Source organism: Ictalurus furcatus, chromosome 4 (genome assembly GCF_023375685.1).
Source record: "Ictalurus furcatus strain D&B chromosome 4, Billie_1.0, whole genome shotgun sequence".
Taxonomy (NCBI): Eukaryota; Metazoa; Chordata; class Actinopteri; order Siluriformes; family Ictaluridae; genus Ictalurus; species Ictalurus furcatus.
The window spans coordinates 10,649,501-10,670,000 of NC_071258.1; the positions used below are offsets into that span (position 1 = coordinate 10,649,501).

At 37.7% G+C, this 20,500-nt stretch overlaps 2 protein-coding genes across 5 annotated transcripts in view; both read right to left on the bottom strand.

Moving 5' to 3' along the window:
* Positions 1 to 357: 357 nt before the first annotated feature.
* Positions 358 to 5,131, bottom strand: si:ch211-245j22.3 (uncharacterized protein LOC563798 homolog). Its single transcript, XM_053622903.1, has 5 exons — positions 4,991 to 5,131; positions 4,491 to 4,623; positions 2,147 to 2,296; positions 1,766 to 1,871; positions 358 to 848 (listed from the first exon to the last, which is right to left on the bottom strand). Exons 1-5 carry the CDS (start codon positions 5,059 to 5,061, stop codon positions 724 to 726), a joined length of 585 nt encoding a protein of 194 aa, XP_053478878.1. The 5' UTR covers positions 5,062 to 5,131; the 3' UTR covers positions 358 to 723.
* A 1,700-nt stretch (positions 5,132 to 6,831) lies between these two features.
* Positions 6,832 to 20,500, bottom strand: part of bmal2 (basic helix-loop-helix ARNT like 2) — a 32,575-nt gene continuing 18,906 nt past the window's right edge. For 3 of the 4 annotated variants that reach the window (XM_053622904.1, XM_053622905.1, XM_053622908.1), the window contains 11 exons: positions 19,886 to 19,978; positions 19,620 to 19,737; positions 19,348 to 19,494; positions 16,563 to 16,803; positions 15,133 to 15,239; positions 14,611 to 14,761; positions 14,417 to 14,484; positions 11,878 to 11,992; positions 11,694 to 11,784; positions 11,455 to 11,554; positions 6,832 to 10,083 (listed from right to left, as the gene is read on the bottom strand). In XM_053622904.1, the coding sequence (XP_053478879.1) occupies positions 9,932 to 10,083; positions 11,455 to 11,554; positions 11,694 to 11,784; positions 11,878 to 11,992; positions 14,417 to 14,484; positions 14,611 to 14,761; positions 15,133 to 15,239; positions 16,563 to 16,803; positions 19,348 to 19,494; positions 19,620 to 19,737; positions 19,886 to 19,978 (1,383 nt within the window). In that variant the 3' untranslated portion in view covers positions 6,832 to 9,931. The remainder of the gene's footprint in view (positions 10,084 to 11,454; positions 11,555 to 11,693; positions 11,785 to 11,877; positions 11,993 to 14,416; positions 14,485 to 14,610; positions 14,762 to 15,132; positions 15,240 to 16,562; positions 16,804 to 19,347; positions 19,495 to 19,619; positions 19,738 to 19,885; positions 19,979 to 20,500) is intronic. The other variant, XM_053622907.1, reaches the window with a different exon arrangement.

Consider the following 20,500-nt stretch of genomic DNA (forward strand, 5'->3'; position numbering starts at 1 on the left):
CAATCGCACACACACCTTCACACACTATGGACAATTTGAAAATGCCAATCAGCCTACAATGCGTGTGTTTTGACTGTGGGAGGAAACCGGAGTACCTGGAGGAAAGCCCTGAAGCACAGGGAGAACATGCATACTCTACGCACACAGGGCAGAGCCGGGAATCAGACCCTCAAGCCCAGAGGTGCGTGGCAACCAGTAAGCCACCCTGCCCCCCACATTAAACATATTTTGTCATTTTTTTATGTTTGCATTGACATGCATGTAACAAGAAAAACACAGAGAGGAACTCTTTTGATGCTTATTCACAATGCTCCTATTTAAAGCTGAAATGTCTTGATGTCTCTACAGTGTCTTATTTCAAATATGGTATGATAGTCATCCTAAAATGCTTTAGCTTCTTTGTGCATAGCAAATAAAAAAGTATCATGTAGGTATCAATAAGCACTGTAATAGGGTCAGACACATTTAGCAATGCAATACTTTTACTCTATTAATTGCACATTACACATCCAGAAGAAAGCTGCCTTTGCTGTAGCGCTTCCAAAACATGGTCTTTCATCATCATGCCTTCAAATTTTACTGTTTATTGATCTAAAAAGTTAAATATAGAGCAGAACAGGAACCCTTTATATGTGTGGTGTAGGGGAACTGCCAGAAATACTAGTCTACTGCTCCAGCAGATGGGACATCCTTCATTCTGTAAGCTCAGATGAACCCAAAACGTTAGATTTTGAAGGAACCCTTAAAGGGTCGCTCTATCTTTACAGTGTTGGGGTCACACGCCAACATCTCTCTTATCCACTCATCATCCAGTGCCCCCTCAATGAACTCCTCCAGACTGATGATGGCTGTAAAAAGGAAAACGATTCCTGTTATGTCATACACCAACACCGGATGAGACAACAAACATTAAGAATAAGAGTAGAAATACTCTGATGTCAGTCATGCAACCAAATGAGTTAAAATTAATTCCAGGGAATTAGATCTATTACACAATACTATTCCTTAAAGGAAAACTACACCATAAAACAAATCGAATACACTGATATTTAAATATTTCAGATGTGCTTAGAGATTCTGGTGCACATTTTTTGGTTGATGCTATGTTTTTGTCATTCCCATGAGAGGTTAGTGGTTTAATAATCTCAAACATAAGGTATAACAATCAGTTTAGCTGTAGCCTCCTAAAAATAAAAGAGCAAGAGCTTCTTTTCTCACTCACCATTTTTCCAGTGACAGTCTATGTCATATTGATGAGAAATCCAGCAAAGACATATTGGAGACAACAATCATTGGACTCAAAGTTCCAGAATGTAATGCAGCTATATGACACTGAGTTATGGCAGAGATTCAGGTTGAATCTTTGGATCCTTATGTTTTTGAGGCAGAGTGTACTTATTACACTATTACAGATTACACTATTACAGACTGTACAGATTACAGAGATTACGTGAAAGAGCTGGAAAGACTAAAACACTAAAGCGCTGCTGCATCGCTCTCCTTAAGTAAAGATGAAGCAAGGGATAAATCCCGCTGGCACAACTATAAACAGGTAGTCGAACGACATTGTTCGGGTCATGTAGGAAACCATTAACCAATGTGAAAATAGACCAACATGTTAATTAAAGAAGGTTAAACTAAAATTTAATTACAAAATAAATATTGGACGCCAATGAAGATCGCATATTAATTCTAAAGAAGAATGTGCAAGACATCCAGGGTTGATTTTTCCTTTAAGGAAGCAATGTACTCTATACCACCTTACCATTGTTGTCTTTGTCTAGTTGTGTGAATATCCTGTTGGTGCATTCCTCAGCAGTCAGTGGATTAGGTTCGGTTAGAGAGGCTGCAACACTCATCTTATACACAGCCTGCCAACAATCAAAACACACTCACAAAGTCTCTATCGCCCTCTAACAGAGTAGAGCAGTAATACTGACCTCCGTCACACAAATCCCTGTCACATCTGAAATCATGCAGAAATCTTCATGCTGAGTCAGAACTGGGTCTGATTTAATTATTCATCACTTATCTAAGCAGTATTATCAAAGCAAAAATAGGCCAATCCTATATACTATTTGAGTGATTTTTAATTTAGTATTGTATTGTAAACAAACAAACAAAAAAAAACATATAAGGAACCCACCTGCATGATGTCAAGCATCTCTGATCGTGTTATGGCTCCATCCTTGTCCTTGTCATAAAGTTTAAACGACCAGCGAAGCTTCTCCACTGATGAACCTTCTAACAGCATGCTAATGGCCATCACGTATTCTCGGAAGTCAACGAATCCATCCTGTTAGATAAATGAAATTGTATCTTTGTGTATATTGGGAAAGCTTGTAGTGTTTACAGAGGTGTTAAAAATCTAGATAGTGGTTTTGGCAGAAGTTTGCTGAAGCTATCCATTTTGAAACTCACAATTCACACTGTTTCCTCTGAAAGCACTTATCGAAAACACATACATGCTGCACCCTGAATGCAGAATTATTTTGGATGGGCAATACAATACCGATTGGCCAGAAGGTGTTTAATTTTCTATACATTTTCTATAAATAATTTTCCATAAATTTCTATATATTGTCTGTGCCTTTGACAACAGTGCCAGCATAAATCATATCATAAAATATGATTTATTATTTTTTAATTCACCATATGGCCAAAAGTTTGTGGACACTTGACCATCACACCTATATGTGGGCCTTCCCAAACTGTTGCCACAAAGCTGAAAGCACAGAATTATCCAGAAAGTCTTTGTATGCTATAGAATTATACTTTCCCATCACTGGAACTAAGCGGCCCAAACATGTTCCAGCATGACAATGCCCCCGTGCACAAAACGAGGTCCATGAAGACTTGGTTGAAACACCAACTGCGCCTCAGCTTCCTCAGCTGCCATGCTCCAAAATCTAGTGTATGTTATCATTTCTACAGCTACAGCTCATTCACAGGGACTTGTATGGTGGACGCTGTACACAATCTAAGGCCAATAATAAACAAATTATTTTTTAACTTCAAGAGAAAAAAAAAGAGAGACTGGTGAGGGAAAAAAAAAACCGTTTAATCTCACAATCTGGTTCATCTCTGTAAGAGCTGGTGTCAAATGGAGCTGTTACGTAACCACTAAAAAATGTCCCATACATGACTGCCATCAAGATGAGACACTAGAACATTTACTATTGGAGTGCAATCGATCCATTGAAATATGGACAAGAGTTAAAAACATAGGGTTAAACATAGACATCACAGTAAAGACAGTCATGTATGGGATTTTTGACAGTGTGCCACAACATTTACACAAACTCTACTGGTTAATTGTTTGTACTACTACTACCACAACAAAAATATGGAAAACAAGATGTTATTAAAATGGTTATTAACCAGTGTACTATATCTGCTGATACTGTATTTAAATAGACTGTCAACCACCTAAGAAGGTTCAGAACTGAGGAAAAACAGAAACAGTACCCATGGACTTACTTAAAAATATGAAGACATGTAAATTATGAATCTATGTGGGTTTTTGCGCCCCTCATGCTTAAAATAAAATTTTAAGCATAAATAATTTTAAATAAAAGATAAATTTTTTCTATAAAACCACTTAAGAAGACTCTTAAGTGAAATATAAGTCTGTTAAGAAAATATGAACGTGTGTGTGATACATTTTGTTATATATGATGAACTCTGCATTGACGATTGTATTTATTACAGATGCCTGTAATATTTTCTGGAAGAAAATTTTGTTTAAAAAGCGAGAACATAAGTGAAGACAGGAACTAACATGTCTCTCTGACGTACCGTAACATTAAATGCAACTATAATTGATAAAATACAATGTGATGTTGGCAAATTCCCATGGTACAAGATGAATACAACATGTTTGTACATGTTGTTATAGGAAAAAAAAATTCATTTCTATACAGTAACAGTAATTATGCTTCGCTTCAGGAAACATCATATCACTCCATTGCTGATTATTTTCCTATAACAGTACAGCCCGTTGTGCTTGATTCTTTTCTTTAAAAAGTCTTTTATGTCAGTTCATCTTATTATTAAGTGAATTTCAGTACAGTTGCAATCATAAAAATGTGTTCTTTCCAGCTACACACTTAAGGCAAATCCATTCATCCATCCATTTTCTGTACAAATCCTATATAGGGTCGTGAGGGGTCTGGAGCCACTCTCAGGGAACTCGGGGCATGAGGCAGGGGTGCCAGCCCATCACACAGTACAAACAATTTGGAAATGCCAATCAGCCTACAACACATGTTTTTGGACTGGGGGAGGAAACCGGAGTACCACGCACACTCCACGCACACAGGTCGGAGGCAGGAGTAGAACCCCCAGCCCGGGAGTTGCGATGGAAACGTGCTAACCACTAAGCCACAGTGAACCCTCCGGCAAATCCTTCTAGGTATATTTTCTATATAAATCATATTAATATACTTCCTCAGATCCAAGTCAATATGTGTGTGTGTGATTTGTCATACCTCGTTGTTGTCTAGGGTACGGAAGATCTGCTCAGCGTATTCTGCAGACTCAATTCCCACAGTTCCATCACAGAAGTGGCGTCTGAACTCGTGCAGAGTGATCAGGCCGCTCGGACAATCGTTTAAGAACTTCCTGTCAGACAGAAACAACATGGGGTTTCCCGTTCATGGCTGTAGTTTACTTTGCTCAGAATCTTCATTTCAAACTTCATTCCTAATGTCACAGTTTTGGCATTCTGATATTTCAGTCAATAGTTATCAATAGTTAGTTCACTTGGTTAATGGAGGAAGGTTAAGACACCTTACGAACTATTCCCTGACAACTGTGTGTTAGAGAGTGGCTTCAAAAGCTGACCCTGTATGTTTTCTTATACATCTACAATTTCAACAACCATTATGAAGTGGTTTTAACAGTCAAGTAGAACAAAAACACACTATATATGCTTAAGCACACATTTGTGCAAACATCAGATAATTTGTGGATAAAACCTCAGCCTTACCTAAACCATTCATAAAGTTCTGTGACGTAGGTGCCGCCGCTTCTGCAGGGTAAAGTCGCAGCCTGTCCCATCCTCAATTGTGCTCCAATATCAGCTACCTCAGGCACACGCACTTATATACCAAAGCCCAGCTTACCTCTCTCAAGCTTAATCACTCTTACAGGTGGCCTCCTGCAGCCATGACATTAGCTAAAAGTAATCTCTTAGCAGGGGGCACAAGCAGGTAGGGGTGCCTCAATATAATTACCTTGAGAGCAGTTATATTTAGGAGCATGTAAACTGTGATTGGGATGGGTGTTATGTAAATGACTCTTAACTAAACACCTTTCCACAACTGCATCAAGATGAATAAATATTAAAGAGTAAATGCACCGTTTATCCTGGTGATACATCACATGTACACTATGCTGTTCCCCTAATATAGATCTACTGTAGATTTATTTTTTGTAGTAATGTAGTAGAATTTCTGTGTCCTGAATACATTTGCAACATTTTCTAATGAGTTTAGTTGGTTCTACTTCCCAAAATATAAACCAACTAATAGCCCAATTTAAACCACTGTGATCCTTACTAAGGATGATTGAACACTGTAAACGCATCTATGTTCATCTATGCTAATGAATGTGGTCTATCTTTATCCTGTGAGCTCCATGTCTGACCGCATGAAATTAAAAACCTCCCGCTCACGTCTTGATGCACCATATGGCCAAAAGTTTGTGCACATCTGACCAACACACCTACAGTATATATGCTTTTTGAACATCACATTCTAGATGTACACCTACCTATTCGTTCCAGACATTTTGCCCATTTAGCCACAAAAGAATTATTGAGGTCTCTCTGATGTACCGTAACAGTAAATGTAACTATAATTGATAAAGTACAATGTGATGTTGGCAAATTCCCACGGTACAGGATGAATACATGTTTGTACATGCTGTTATAGGAAAATAATTAATTTCAATACAGTAACAGTAATTATGCTTCACTTCAGACCACATCATATCACTCCACTGGTAATTATTTTCCTATAACAGTACAGCCCGTTGTGCTTCATTCCTTTATTTAAAAAGTCTTTTATGTCAGTCTTATTACTATTTCAGTGAATTTCAGTACAGTTGCAAAGATAAAAATGTGTTCTTTCCAGCTACGCAATTAAGGCAAATGCATCCATCCAGTTTCTGTACCACTTATCCTAGATAGGGTCGCAGGGGAGTCTGGAGCCAATCCCAGGGAGCTCAGGGCACAAGGCAGGGGTGCCAGTCCATCGTAGGGCACAATCACACACATTCACACATTATGGACAATTTGGAAATGCCAATCAGCCTACAACACACGTCTTTGGACTGGGGGAGGAAACCCATGAAGCACAGGGAGGTTAGAAAACTTGCATAGGGCTAAATTTTGTAAACAGATTTTCTGAAATGGTTTTACCTATTTCACCCATCATTTTTTTATGATGAACCTTTTAGAAAAGAAACCTGTATTTCAGTGCACAGCTCCAAGGTCCCCGGTTCAATCATGAGCACAGGTTACTGTCCATGTGGAGTATTGCATGTTCTCCTCATAACATTGTAGATTTCCTCTGGGTTCTACCGTTTCCTTCGTATGTCCAAAACCGTGCTTTTCATAGACTAGACACCTATTGCCCTAGGTGCAAATAGGTGCATGAATGTGTGTATGCATGGTGCCCTGCAAGGGGCTGGCATCCCATTCAGGATGTGTTGCTAGGATAGGCCCTGGACCAAACAGGATAAAGCAGTTGCATTTAAAATGGGGTTGCACATAAAAGAGTGAAACACATTTTTATAATAAATCCCATGTGAAAGATGATTCAAATGTAAATGAACCTAGTATTTATTTAAGAGTCATTTTGTACAGGATAGCCTAGATAGAGACAGCTTCTCTGTCATGAACCAGGCCTGTTCACAGCAGCAGCCATGGCATCAAACACTTGTGTCTTATAAAACACAGGAAGATGAAGACAATGTTTTGAATGTGGTCTTGATGAAATCCTCTTCGTTTCTTTTTTGGAGGCTTGTACAGTGATGCATATCCCACGTCCAACCACATTCCCCTCACAAACAGTTCATGGAAGGAGGAACTGGAGAAACTACGAGTGTCCCCAATCGAACAGTGAACTAATCACCACGCTCCAAGACATAAGCAAGGGAAAACATCAGAACGACAAATTTCTGGTCCATGACATAAGGCAAAAAATTACCTTTATCCAATACTAACAAAAATTCAGTAAAAAACAAACAAAACAACAACAAAAAACACCACCACACACACAAACAAAATGAACAGTTACATAAAAAGGCCAGCATGCATGAATAACACTAAAAGATCAACAACATATATCTAGCATATTTCTATGCAGGCTATTTCAATATAACTGAAACTAGGACTGAAGTAGTAGAAGGTATAATGGCTGTGGTTCTAAACTAAATACAGTACTTATTTGTTTTGCTTAGTGCCAGTGCATATAGCACATATTCACACTGAAGGACAATGACCCTATGCTAAGGGGTGAATGCATACAGTACATAGATACTAAGAAAAAACAGCAACTCAAAAGACAAATACTTTTTTGCCGTTCATGTATGGCACATCTGTCACAGCTCACTGCTTGTTCGTGTGGGTCGAGAGAACAGCTGTGCTTAAGGCCCCAACTGACCAAACCAAACCCTCACTGGCCATCACAGTAAGTCTCCATATTCCACTAAATATCAGAAGTTGTTCCTTGATGTTCATCAGTCCGTGTGTTAAAAAGTCAGGCATGGGGGGAAAATGGACAATACAGTAGGAGAACCTACAGTGGCCATGGAACCTTACAGTGGAAGTGGAACAAGACCTTAATAAGTACTAGTCTAGGTGGCCTATCTAATGTTCAATATGAATGAGGATATTTTGTACAATCTGTTCAAAACAACTACTGATAAAGCAGTTACAGGGAACGGCTTTAGTGTATTAATGATGCGCCGCAGTCAAGAACACTGCGTTATCCTGTCAGATTAAACAACTTTGGTATGTCAGTACACTGAACCAAACAAATGCGGTTAAATAAGGCCATTAGACTCTTACAATTTATATTATATATAATCTGAACAGCTGTTTTTTTTAAAAAATACGTCACCATCAATACCTGAAAAGAAGATTTTTCTAAATTGTTTCTATCAAACCAAACTTGACAGGCCTAACATCCAACCAATTTGGCTACTTCAAATAATCAGCTTCTCACATATGGTATAGCTTAATCTGCTCAAGATTCACATTAAAGTGTCTAAAAATTCAGAGTGTCCAAAAGGGAGCAATGTTGGAAAGCTCGGAGGGTCAAGAAGAAACTGTGCATCTTGAGGTTTATAATGTGCTCCAATGTGCTTTCATCCTACGAAGAGTTTTCTCTGCAATAAAAGATTCCTGGGAGTGATTTTCACAGCAAAATGGAATAATTAGCAAATGTTTGACTGATAAAAGAAAATCTATACACCAACCTGGTGTGCCAGTGGAAACATGCCAAAGGACAAATATGGAAAAATTGCACAAGGTGGGTGAAAAAAAAAAAAATTAAACTTCCCAGCCATTTGCTCCCTGAGTATTCTGGATTCATCTGGATAATATCTTCATGTTTTCAATGCTTTATGGTGACGTATAGCTTATCAGAGAATACTTCCTGAAAAAGGATGTTGTAATATCAAAGCATCACTGAGAACTGTGCAGATATGAATCATGGTCAAATGAAACACAAACTAAATCATTTTAAGACCAAAAATAGTTCAAGCCCCACGCGCCAATTCCTCAGTAGCCCTAAACCACGAGCTGTGGAAAAAAATGAACATGAACTTGCCATGTCATGATTTCAAACGAATATCTTGTTATTTCAACTTAACAACATATCTTATTATTTTGACTCTGACAGAAATTCCATAATTGTGAATGCAACCGATTTGATTAGTTGAGTTCAGGGAATTTCAGACAAGCGGAGTGATACAAACAGTGGAAATATTCCACAGTTGTGCTTATACTAAACATCAGGACTTGGAATGCCGCTTGTCAAATTAGCGGACCAGAACTAACTGTTGTATGATATTCATTAAATGAATTTAATTGATAGACTGTGGGGTGGAGTTGTGAAACATAAACAAGATGTTAATATGTTAAAATTATGATTAAGTCAAAATAATGAGATATGTCTAAATAGTGACATGGCTCTTCAATATTTTTTTTTTTTTTACAACTTGCATTTCAGGGCTTCTGTATGATTCAGATCTCTCAGAACATACTGTTTGACAAATGACCACAAGCCTGGGTTTAAAAGATCCCTTCTGGCCAAGAGAATAACTAATATCTCTCAGGTTTCATTACTTTAAGAATGTAGGTATTCTGTAAAATGTTTATTTTTTTCCCCTTCCTAAAAACCAACAAGTTTAATGAATTAAAAGCGAACTATTTGGGAACGTGTGTTATGGCTTGACAGAGACAGGCTTCTTTCAGCATTGGAAAACAGCTGATTATTGTCCTCACAGCTGAAGACCAATAAAAATCTGGTCATTGCTTAAGGTATTCTGGTTCTTTACATGCAGACTCTTCTGCTCTTCATTCTTCTGGAAGATATACACAGGGGACAACAGAAACAGGTTTGACCCAAGAGACACTGTCGGTGTCTTTTGCTGCTCTCTGGATATATTTCTCCTGCACTGAGGGATCAGTGGAGGACTCATGCAGCAATAAAAAAAACAAACAAAAAAAAACCAAACAAACAACCTAACAGATTAAAAATAGTCAGGAGACATGATGTGGATGATCTTGGGCCCAGTGATACAAGGTTTGTTTAAAAAACAAAAACAAAACAACATCCACCAAGGAATAAAAATGTCTTTACAAAAAAAGAAAAAAAAAACATCATAAAACTCAAGGAAAGACATTGGAGCTGTGAAGTTAGAGAGACCAGCGCATCTCATCAAAGTTCATGCCCTCTCCCAGGTTGGCGTCAGTTTCCAGCAGGCTCATTATGACTGCCATGTCGGCCTCATCGCTGCTTAAACTTCCTAGACCTGGGACCCCTTCTAGATCCAACTGAGATGGTCCCTCTGCAGCAGGGAAAGAGGAAGACAATGATATTTCTGTTATGATGTTATTGGAGAGTGATTATACAATGGGTGACGTAAGTATTTACCCCTTGAACATTTCCACATTTTGTAGTCTTACAAGTACTTAATTGGGATTACACAAAATAGCCCATAATACTGAACAGGAAATCAATATAGTTTGCAAAATTATTTCCCAATAATAATAATAATAATAATAATAATAATAATAATAATAATAATAATAATATTATTATTATTATTATTATTATTATTATTATTAACAACAACAACCCATTAAAAGTTCTATTGCCCAAGTCTTCACCCCCATTGCAGTGAAACCTCTAAATTAATTGACAAGAGACATGGTTTTGACAAGGGACATGGTTACAGAGGCAAATTTTTAGTGTGCTAATGAAAAATTACATCATTAGCACTTTGGCACTTTCTGTCAGTATTTATTGGTCGACTGCCTCCTAGTGGAGTAACAGACTAGCTGGGTTTCTTTCTTTTTTACTTAAATCACTCGCTTTCAGTAGCTATTTTATAGAGTGCTGCATAAATGAGTCCTAAAACCCGGAAAGGAGTTAGCATTTTTGCACTCCCGGTTCCAACATCCCGAAGTCTATGGGTTTTTTGAATGAGTTTTTGGTTAAACGTCCCAAAGTCTGTGGTTAACACAAGACATTATTTTACGTTTTATTCTACGATGTAAAATACATCAGTAATATCCCACTCATGATTTTGTTATCTTAAAAAAGGAAGGTTGCTAACAAGTGGCTAAACGGAACTACAGGGGTTGTCGGGGACATGAAACGTCATCACGCCGAACAGGGAAACTCATCTACTACAGCCTCGATGTGTTTATATTCACGCCCTTGTAAACTATTCCAACTCAATGTGTTTTTTAAACGTGCTTTTTTCCCTCCAAATTGTAGTGCTATAAAAATTCATAAAAGCTATGTTAATTTGTGAAGATTATCTTGATTTAAAAAAAAAAAAAAATCATGTAAGAATCATAAGCTTTTCTTGGACACGGAGCTTATTTTCTGCAATAATCTAAACGCCAATGGAAAAATCCTATTAGCTTTATGTCGAGGGAACCAGGGTGATGCTAACTTCAGGGTTGGCCTACAAAAATACATCACCCCTGTAGCACTCTATGATGGTGGATCCAGAGCCTATAGGGGGAACACTGGTTGTGAGGCACGAATATTACTTACTGTAACACACCTGATTCAATTCATTAATAAATGATTAGATTCAGTCAGTGTGTTAGAGCAGCTCTATTCACCGATCGGTGCTAGACATCAACATTTTAAGATTGCATTCAGACAATTTGGCTCTGAACTGATAAAGTGGTGCAGCAGGTACCCATGACATTTTCACTTCCAGGAAAGGGTCCACTATGCGAATCATCCTCCGAGCCTGACTTGCTGGGCACATGCGATTCTGTCACTTCCCCATTTGGCACCTAGACAACATGCAAAAATATATATATTATATTATTATATATATTTAAAAATCAGTCAGCAAAAACCTATTTTGCACATACATACACACAAATTCACACCCACAAACTTTCATCCACACAAACTGTCAGAGTGACTCACATTGCTGCTGGCTTGAGCGAGAACCAGTGGAGATTTGTCCTGCAGCACACTGAAGGGGCTGGCATTGCCACTGGATGGGGAAGAGTTCATCCTGTGAAGGTTGTCAAGAATACATCGAATGTTTTAACACCTCCAATAACTCTCATTTCAAGAGACATTCATGAATTCTCAGTATAAGTCTTACCTATTAAAATCCAGTAGCTCATTAGCTATTTGTGTTCCGATACTTCCAGCATAAATCATAGTGCCCGAAGCATTCGAGATGCCTGGGATGATGGGGAGGGATTTCTTTGCATCCTCTGATAAGGAAAATACAATACAAAAAGAATTTACTCTAAGATGACCAAAAACATAATAGGATTTGATCTTTTATTACTCGCTTAAGCAACAGAACACAGAAGGAAGTGTGTTATGATCTACTGCGATCAAATCACACCCATGATTTAGTGTCATTTTTGATCATACACAACCTCAAATTTTCAACTATCCGTGTAAATATCCGTGTTTAATATTGGCCATTTCTTCAGCTACAAAATATTTGCTCCCCCAAAAGTGTCAGGCTGCTATGCATCAGTATTGTTACTTCGTGAATAAAATATATTTTTCCAAGTCTGTAAAGTAGCACCTAGTCTGTAAGGGTTTTAGCTGACTCATCGATGTAACAACTATGTTAGGTGGTGTAATTTTTTTTTTAATTAATAAAAAAAAATTAAATAAAAAAGTACAATTGAGATTATATTCTTTGAACACTGCATCATTTTACTTAGAAACTAAATATATGTGTTGTTCCAACCTTCTGTGGAAAAAGTATTTTACAGTCCAATTTTTGCACTCGGCCTTCAGAGGGAAATTTCTCCAACACACAGATAAACTTTTATTGTGTATGTCTGCCATCTAGCGGCAAAAATGATTAAATGTATAAAAATAATACCACAGAAGGTTCCAGATCCTGGATCTAGACAGTCGCTACAAAACATTAATTAAAGGTCATAAACATAATTCAGTGTTCACGGTTACAATTCAGGCCACCGTTTCAATAACAAGAGGAACCATGATAATATAATGCATATATAATAAAATATATGTCTTATGTTATATTTTCTAATGAATGTTTATTTTTGTATTTGTTGACGTATTGTTAATTATTCGAAACAGCTTATAGTATCGTGCTCATTGCTTCCATTTAGTAAGAATTATACAGATTTGGTAAACACCATTTTGTTTTTAGATATAACACACCTAGAGCAACCTATCAGACTGTACAGTCAAAGCATGGGATGTAATGATCAGATCTTGAAAGGCAACGACTCAAATCAAGGCAAGAATCATAAGCAGATTATTACTGATTTATAATTCATTATACTCATGCTATTGCAAACAATTCCAACTTAAACTTTGTGGTGCTGTTTTTTTTTTAAATAAAAAATGAAAAAGTTCTCAGAAGCTAAGTGGTGGTGACGTTGAAGTCATGAGACTGTGGTGTAGTTAATTAATAGCCTAACTTTAGCTTTTTGCTTCTGAAGATTGAATTTAGGCTTCAAAATTCATAAAAGTTGTGTTCATTTGTGAAGATTATCTTGATGAACAAAACGTGTAAGAACCATAAACTTTTGTTGGTCACAGAGCTTATTTTCTGCAATAATCTAAATAATTTTCCACAATAACCTAAATCCTATAGGATTTTTGTTGAGGGATCCAGGGTGATGCTAACTTCCAGGTTGGCCTTCAAAAATACATCATCCCTGCAGGATTGACTACTTACAAATTAGCGTACAACACTTCAGAAAGTGTGCTGCGAGTAATAAATCTTTTTTTCCCCCTCATTTTTATTTATTTACTTTATTTCAATATAATATATTGGAATAAATACATTTATATTTTATGTATATAAATATATATATTTACATATACACACACACACACACACACACACACACCCCTGGGTATATACAATTGCTTGCGATTACATGTATTGTATGTGTATGATTGAATTCTATATCTACACACTATTGTTACTTCTATGCATAAGAATTTCAATAAAATACATCCCTCTCTCATAATGTTGAGAAAGTCCGTCTGTACAGTGGGCAATTATTACATTTATGGTGCTGAAGATGCCATTGTGCATGTAACACCAGTCCCAAGGCGTGAGATTTTCTCGGGATAAAATTACCTCGTGAGAAAACAACTTTTGGTTACGTCAAGATCATGAGAAAATTAAGTTGAGATTACAAGAAAACAAACAAAAAAAAAGAAAAAATTAATAATGCATGGCCGCTTAGGACTTCCTTACAAAACTACTTAAATTGGTGCAAGTGAAATAGTTTTGCATGCTCTTTCACAGTGATGTTTGTTGGTAAATGAGACATTTTGGCTGTACTCATGTTTGACGCACGTGGATTGAAGAGGGATTTTGGCTAAATGCATGTTGTGATGTCTGGGCCCAAATCTGCGTAAAATATGCCGTAATTTTTAAAAATTGCAAGCTCTTCTGAATATTGCCGAGCTTGCGTGATTGATTTTGCGTTCTGCAATCGCGAAATCCTGACATTAGATTTCCTGTATCAACACAACCTATATAACCACGACTACTAAGGTTTATATTCTCCATGATTAGAAGCTAAAACACGTCTATGTATTTAGAGAATTAAACAAATCAAACAATATCAGACTTTACAAAAATAAAAATCTAAAACTTAAAGAAAAGCAATGAAGGCCCTCACCTTCCAAAGCTTTGGAATCTATTGGCTGTTCTGACTTGTCCCCTGATCCACTGGAATTGCTCTTATCACTGTGTCAAAGTAACAACACAAGAGTAACAAAATGTTTCCCATTATGCACCTTCACCTGTATAAAAACTTTTGCTTGGTAATGTTGAAATATTCTCCACAAATAAGGAGGAGACAGATGTACTCACGACATGACCGTGTTTGTTGACACTATATATTCTACTTCTTTGGTCCAGGGATTTATAAAACTAAACCACTGACTTCGCAAGGTGACAAAAGAGCCATATTTCGTTTTGAACTTGTAGCAGTTTGTCTCGATCTTCTCTTTACTTCTCAAAACTAAAAAAAAAAATATATATATATATATATATAAAATAAATAAATGACATGATAATACTACTGAAATGATGTATGATAGTAATAATAGTAATGATAGCATTATGACAGTGATACTACTGAAACACTGACAGATAACATGTACCCACAGTTCTAAGCTCTGTGAATTCAGTTATGTGACAACAGGTTCAGAAGAAATTATAAACTGGAATTTCACTATAGCTAGACGCCAGCTAATCGGAGATTGTCATCTCATTTGTCATCTAATTAGAGATTGGTTTAGGTGTCACTTATTATTTGACATGGTGTTTCTTATAGAATTAACAGAATACTTTTGCAACCCCCGTGTCTCCTCAGCACTGCACGGATATCACCTTTTCGGTGTCGGTCTGCTAAATGGAGCAAATCATCTTGATGAAAGTATTCATAGCAGGATGTGCCTAGCAGCTCCTGTGGTAGATATCCAAGTACGGTGGTAGCTCTGCAAACATTGTAAACAAATAGGTGTCATTAACTTGGACAGTTTTGGCCATTAAGCCAATTTATATCTGCCTCTTTGTCAAAAAAAATTTTTTTTTTCTACAGAAAATCCAAACAATAACAATCCAAATTTCAGTACATTTACAGTAGCCACAAAAAGGCTACACACCCCTGTTAACATGTTGAGATGTTTAAAAAAAAAAAAAAAAAAAAGTCAGATCGATTTGAAAAACAAATAGAAATGGGGGCTGGAGAAAAATGTTACAATAACCTGGTTGCACAAGTGTGCACACCCCTCACTAATACTTTCTTAAAGCACTTACTGCTTGCAATAGAGGACTCAGCCTTTTTGGCTAAGAGTCTACCAACCTCTTGATTTGGCAATTTTATTCTACTCTTCCTTGAAAAATGCTCCAGATCCATCAGATCACAAGGGGATCTCCTGTGTACAGCCCTATTCCAGTCATTCCAGAGGTTCTTTTGATAAGATTTAGATCTGAGCTATGACTGTCCCATTCATAAAATGCTGATCTTCTGCTCTTGAAGTCAGTCCTTTGTTCCCTTGGATTTGCGCTTTTGCTCATCGTCATGCTGGAAGGTGAAATCTTGAGCTCTCTCACAGAAGCCTGCAGATTTTGTGCTAAAATAGATTTGGACTCCATCTATGTAGACAAAAGACTAGATCCCTAGTCCTAAATGGATAGAAGCAGCCCCATAGCACGATACTGCCACTACTATGCTTCCCCATGGGTATAGTGTTCTCTGGGTGATACGCTTTCATGTTTGGCACCAAACATATCTTTTAGAATTAAGACCAAAACTTTCTCCATTGGTCTCAACACATTTTGCCAAATGGTTCGGGGTGATTTCGGTGGGCTTGTTTTGTTTTGTGTTTTTTCATATGAAAGTGCTTGCATATTCCTGCAGTCCTTCCATAGTTGCTGTAGGGTCTTTTGGCCATCTATTCACCCCATTTTCACCGCTTCCTGATGATGGCCTTCATAGTGTTCCATAGTGTTCCATCATCTTATGCATAAAAATTTTTTTTGTACTCCTCTCCTGATCCCATACATACTTTGTAAACTCTTTGCAGACCATGACTTCAGCATTGCTTCCCCCCCCTAAAATGTTTCTATTTGTATATAACAAAAAGGATGTAGATATGCAATGGAGATTCAGAATCAGGAGGAAAAGACTCACACGATTCACAAGAATTTGCCAGATTTGTCATCTCCTATGGTAACGTTTGCTGTCACACCATAATAGCTAACTTTAACTAAGATATTAGGACAAGAAATATCACAATATCCTTATAATTAGATACCGTTGATCTACAAATGTGAATTTGCCATCCATGGCACAGCGAGTGATGAACTCTGTGGGCTTGACCTTGACCTCTCCGTTGGCCTGGGGGATGGAATGAGGGTGCACACGGCCCACGGCTACAAGGCAGCTGAAGTGGGAGCTCTCCTTATCGGCCTCGGCCTCACCCTCTGCTCCGAGCTGACTGGTGGGCCAAGTGCGCATATAGCCGGTACAGTGCACCGTGCAATAACGCTGTGATTCTGAAAAGGCACAGGGAAGCACAGAGAAAAACTTGGGACCAGGCTACCACAACTAATCACAACATTTTTTTCAATTCAACCATGTGCAGAGTTAATGAAGAGAGGGTATAGGTGCAGGGGATCTTGTCTGGATTTGGTATTGGTCTCTAATGTCTACCCTCCACGTCTCCTGGGACGGTAGCTTATGGAAGAGCTGGTGAATGTTTAATAGCAAAATACCATGCAAAAACTGCAGCATAGGCAACTTATTGTGAGCATTCCCAAAATTAGACATCAAGAAATAAATCAAGAAATATTTTTGTTCAGTGATCATTTTTAGTTAATTATATATAGTAATCCACCGCAATAATAAAAAAATAATTTTTTTCTTTCAGTCTTAACTAGCTACACTGAAAAAAGGGAATATGTGGTCAGTCAGATTTAAGAGAATTATATTGCGCATAGTTTACATAAAAATATCAAGTTTCTCATCAAAACTTTCACTGCTTATACTAACTTAATTTAAACAAGATACTATTTACTAGACTGAATTCTGTAGCGTGAGCATGATCAAGTCACATAACTTTAATGTAATTTTCACGAGGACGTTGGCACTGACAGGAATTATAACTATAGTGTTACATTAACGTGATTAAAACACATATGGTAGAATAATACCGCGGTAACATGGCTGTTTGATCCTCAGTTCCGGTGAAAGCATGAGGTTTGCATTTTCCTGTATTTATAGAAAATATATGATCAAATCACACTGAATGTATGAAAACAAACTGTGTTAATATAACTTAATTCAAAAGTGTACCTCAGTTCCACCTGATTGAATTAAGTAAGATCAATGAGCTTTATTTCAGTGTACACTAGCTTTTTGAATGCGCCCTGCTGTGACGTGGGGTGTTGTTTGTCTCGTTTTTTTGCATTAACGTATTGTGACAGCGCATTCAGCCATTTATAGATGAAGTCAGCTATGTCAAACCACACCCATGACTTTAACATAAATGCACTGTGACTTGTGTGTCTAGGGATGTGGTAATTTACTGGTATGACAGCATGCTGTGATAAGCAAAAGTGAAATAATTCTCATTGGCAGTGTGTGAAAGCTGTATAGATAACATCACCAAAATATTACTCCAGGTGCAGTATTGCTTTCATGTCATCCTTTTTGAATACCGTGAAGTTGTGAGCAGACACCATGTTATAGTGAAGTTATATTTTGATATGGGATTGCACATTCCACACACTTTTTACACATTCCACCTTCACACATTATCTGTACTGCTACTAATTACCAAACTAACGCGTATAATAGCTCTGATTTAACAGGTACAAGGCCAGTTTAAAAACTTTAATCATGATTGTTTGGGGGTTTATTAAACCTTGCAAAATCATTGCAACAACACACAAAACTAGAGCTTTGAGTGGGACTTCTGAACAATACTGATTCAATAACTGTACAGCAATTACCAGGGCGCAGACTTCAATCAAAGATGCATGATGTGCAAACAGTGAGGAAATAGAAATACGTCTGCAAATGAAGGCAAAAAGGTACAGTCACAGGGAACCCGGGGTGTAAGATGGGGGATGGGGTGGCAACCCATTGCAGGGCACAATTGTGCATGCATTCTCACAGTACGTACAATTTGGAAACGCCAAATCAGCCTACAGCGCATGTCTTTGGACTGGGGGAAGGAAACTGTGTGCCAAGAGAAAAACCCTGAAGCACAGGGAAAACATGCAAACTCCACACACACAGGGTGGAGGCAGGATTCGAATCTCCAACCCCAGCAGACATTCTGACTTTTTTTTTGTACATTTAAATATAAAGGGGATTTTTAACCATAAAAACAAATGATGGGGATGAGACAGACTTTTTATATTTTATGGTGGAATTATTTTTCTTCCTGCTTTCATATGTAGTGTGTCTACCCTGCCCACACTACGTCCTCATTACATGCTACTTGCATATATCTTAATTATTTAAATATCCACAGAAGACCTGCATAGAAATCTTTGTATTTTGAAAACTTAAACCCATTACTAGTTAAACTAAGAGTAATCTGTCTGGAAGGCAAGTGACAGGATGGTAGTAAAGTCGTCTAAATATTTTTAGTGTAAACTAATCAGTGTGAACAGCACAGGTGCTGTGTTTATACTTTTATCACACTGCTACATCTTGCTCTTGTATGAGTCCTTGGAAATAGTTGCCCAAATAATTATAATAATTTCTAGAATAATATAATTTTTGTGTGTGTGTGGGTGATATAACCTGTTGCAATTTTATGTCATTAGAAAAGACCACAATATTTATCAACTGATTCTTTTTAACAGGACACTTATCCAGATGTTCACTGGCTAGCTTACTTGTAATACATCCGAGTACCTCCACTTTGGAATTGGGGGACAGTTCGTAGATTGTTTATGGTTATACCAGTGCTTTTGATGGCTTTGACCTTTGTTTTTTTGTTTACTGAGAGAAATATTGGCTGAACATTTTAAGAGGGCTGAGATGAATAACAGAATGTGCATGAGGCACTGGTTTGTGCTGCCTACCTTTCTTTTTTGATGAGCTGGCCTGGAAGTCTTTTTCTTCTTTAACAGCAACTTTGTTGCACTTCATTCGGCAAAAAAAAGAGCGGCGAGCTCCTGAATACAGACGGGTGGCTCCTACAGGGAGATCAGCTTGCACCTGGAGTCCCGCTACACGCACATACGCATGGGGGAAATTGCATACACTAATTTTACATTCAATAGGCACATTAAATGGTAGACTAGGAATTGTGTACAATCTCCTGAAAGAAGGACTATCACTTTAAAGTGTTTACTTTTGGCGTCTATAAGGCGTTCCCGTGGGTAGAGCTCAGAGGCTGAGAGCTGCTCCTTTACTTTTCCTATGTCCTTTGGATGAACATAGTCAAACAAACTCTGGCCAATCAGCTCTGGCTAGGAAGCAAGTCAACAGTAAAAATGAGCTATAAATGTGTAATAAATGTCCACCAGTTCATAAACAGCACAAGGCCCTGTTTTCAGATCTGTTTACCAGCTGTTCACAACACAAAAGACTCTAATGAAAAATAATAAATATGCTCACCCGAGTGTAGTTCAGAATCTTTGAAACAGACTCTGAAACAAAGACTATCTTCCCCCGGTCACATCCAACCACAAACAGGAATCCATCTGCAGCCTAGGCAACATGGAGATCACGAAGGTCAGTGGAATGAAAAACATACAAAGAACAGCTGGACTACAGAGGACATGCAGTACACTAAAACATCTATCTGTATAGTAAAGATGGCCAGAAACTAAGGGGGTGGGGGGTTCGGGAGCTCTTAAACAGTTTCGTATTTTAGAGTTACAGGTACTACACATGGTATGTCTTTCTATAATTATAGGTTTTCAACCTTGAGGTCATGATCCCACATGGGTTCAACTGAGGTCGCAAGAGATTTTTACCAACTATTATTTAGTTCTACGCACACAGACTTGATTTAGCGAATGCTTTAAAATAAATTTCTTCCCCCACTTTTTTCTTTACACTCACCAGCCAGCTCTCCCCTATCCGTCACACAACTACCAACCAGGCAGAATGAAGGCTGAAATGGCACGTGCTTCCTCCGAGACACGTTAAGCCAGCCAACCATATCCTTCCGGACTACTTCTCATGCTGCGTTACAGGGCAGCATGACACACTCAGAGGAAAGCGTCA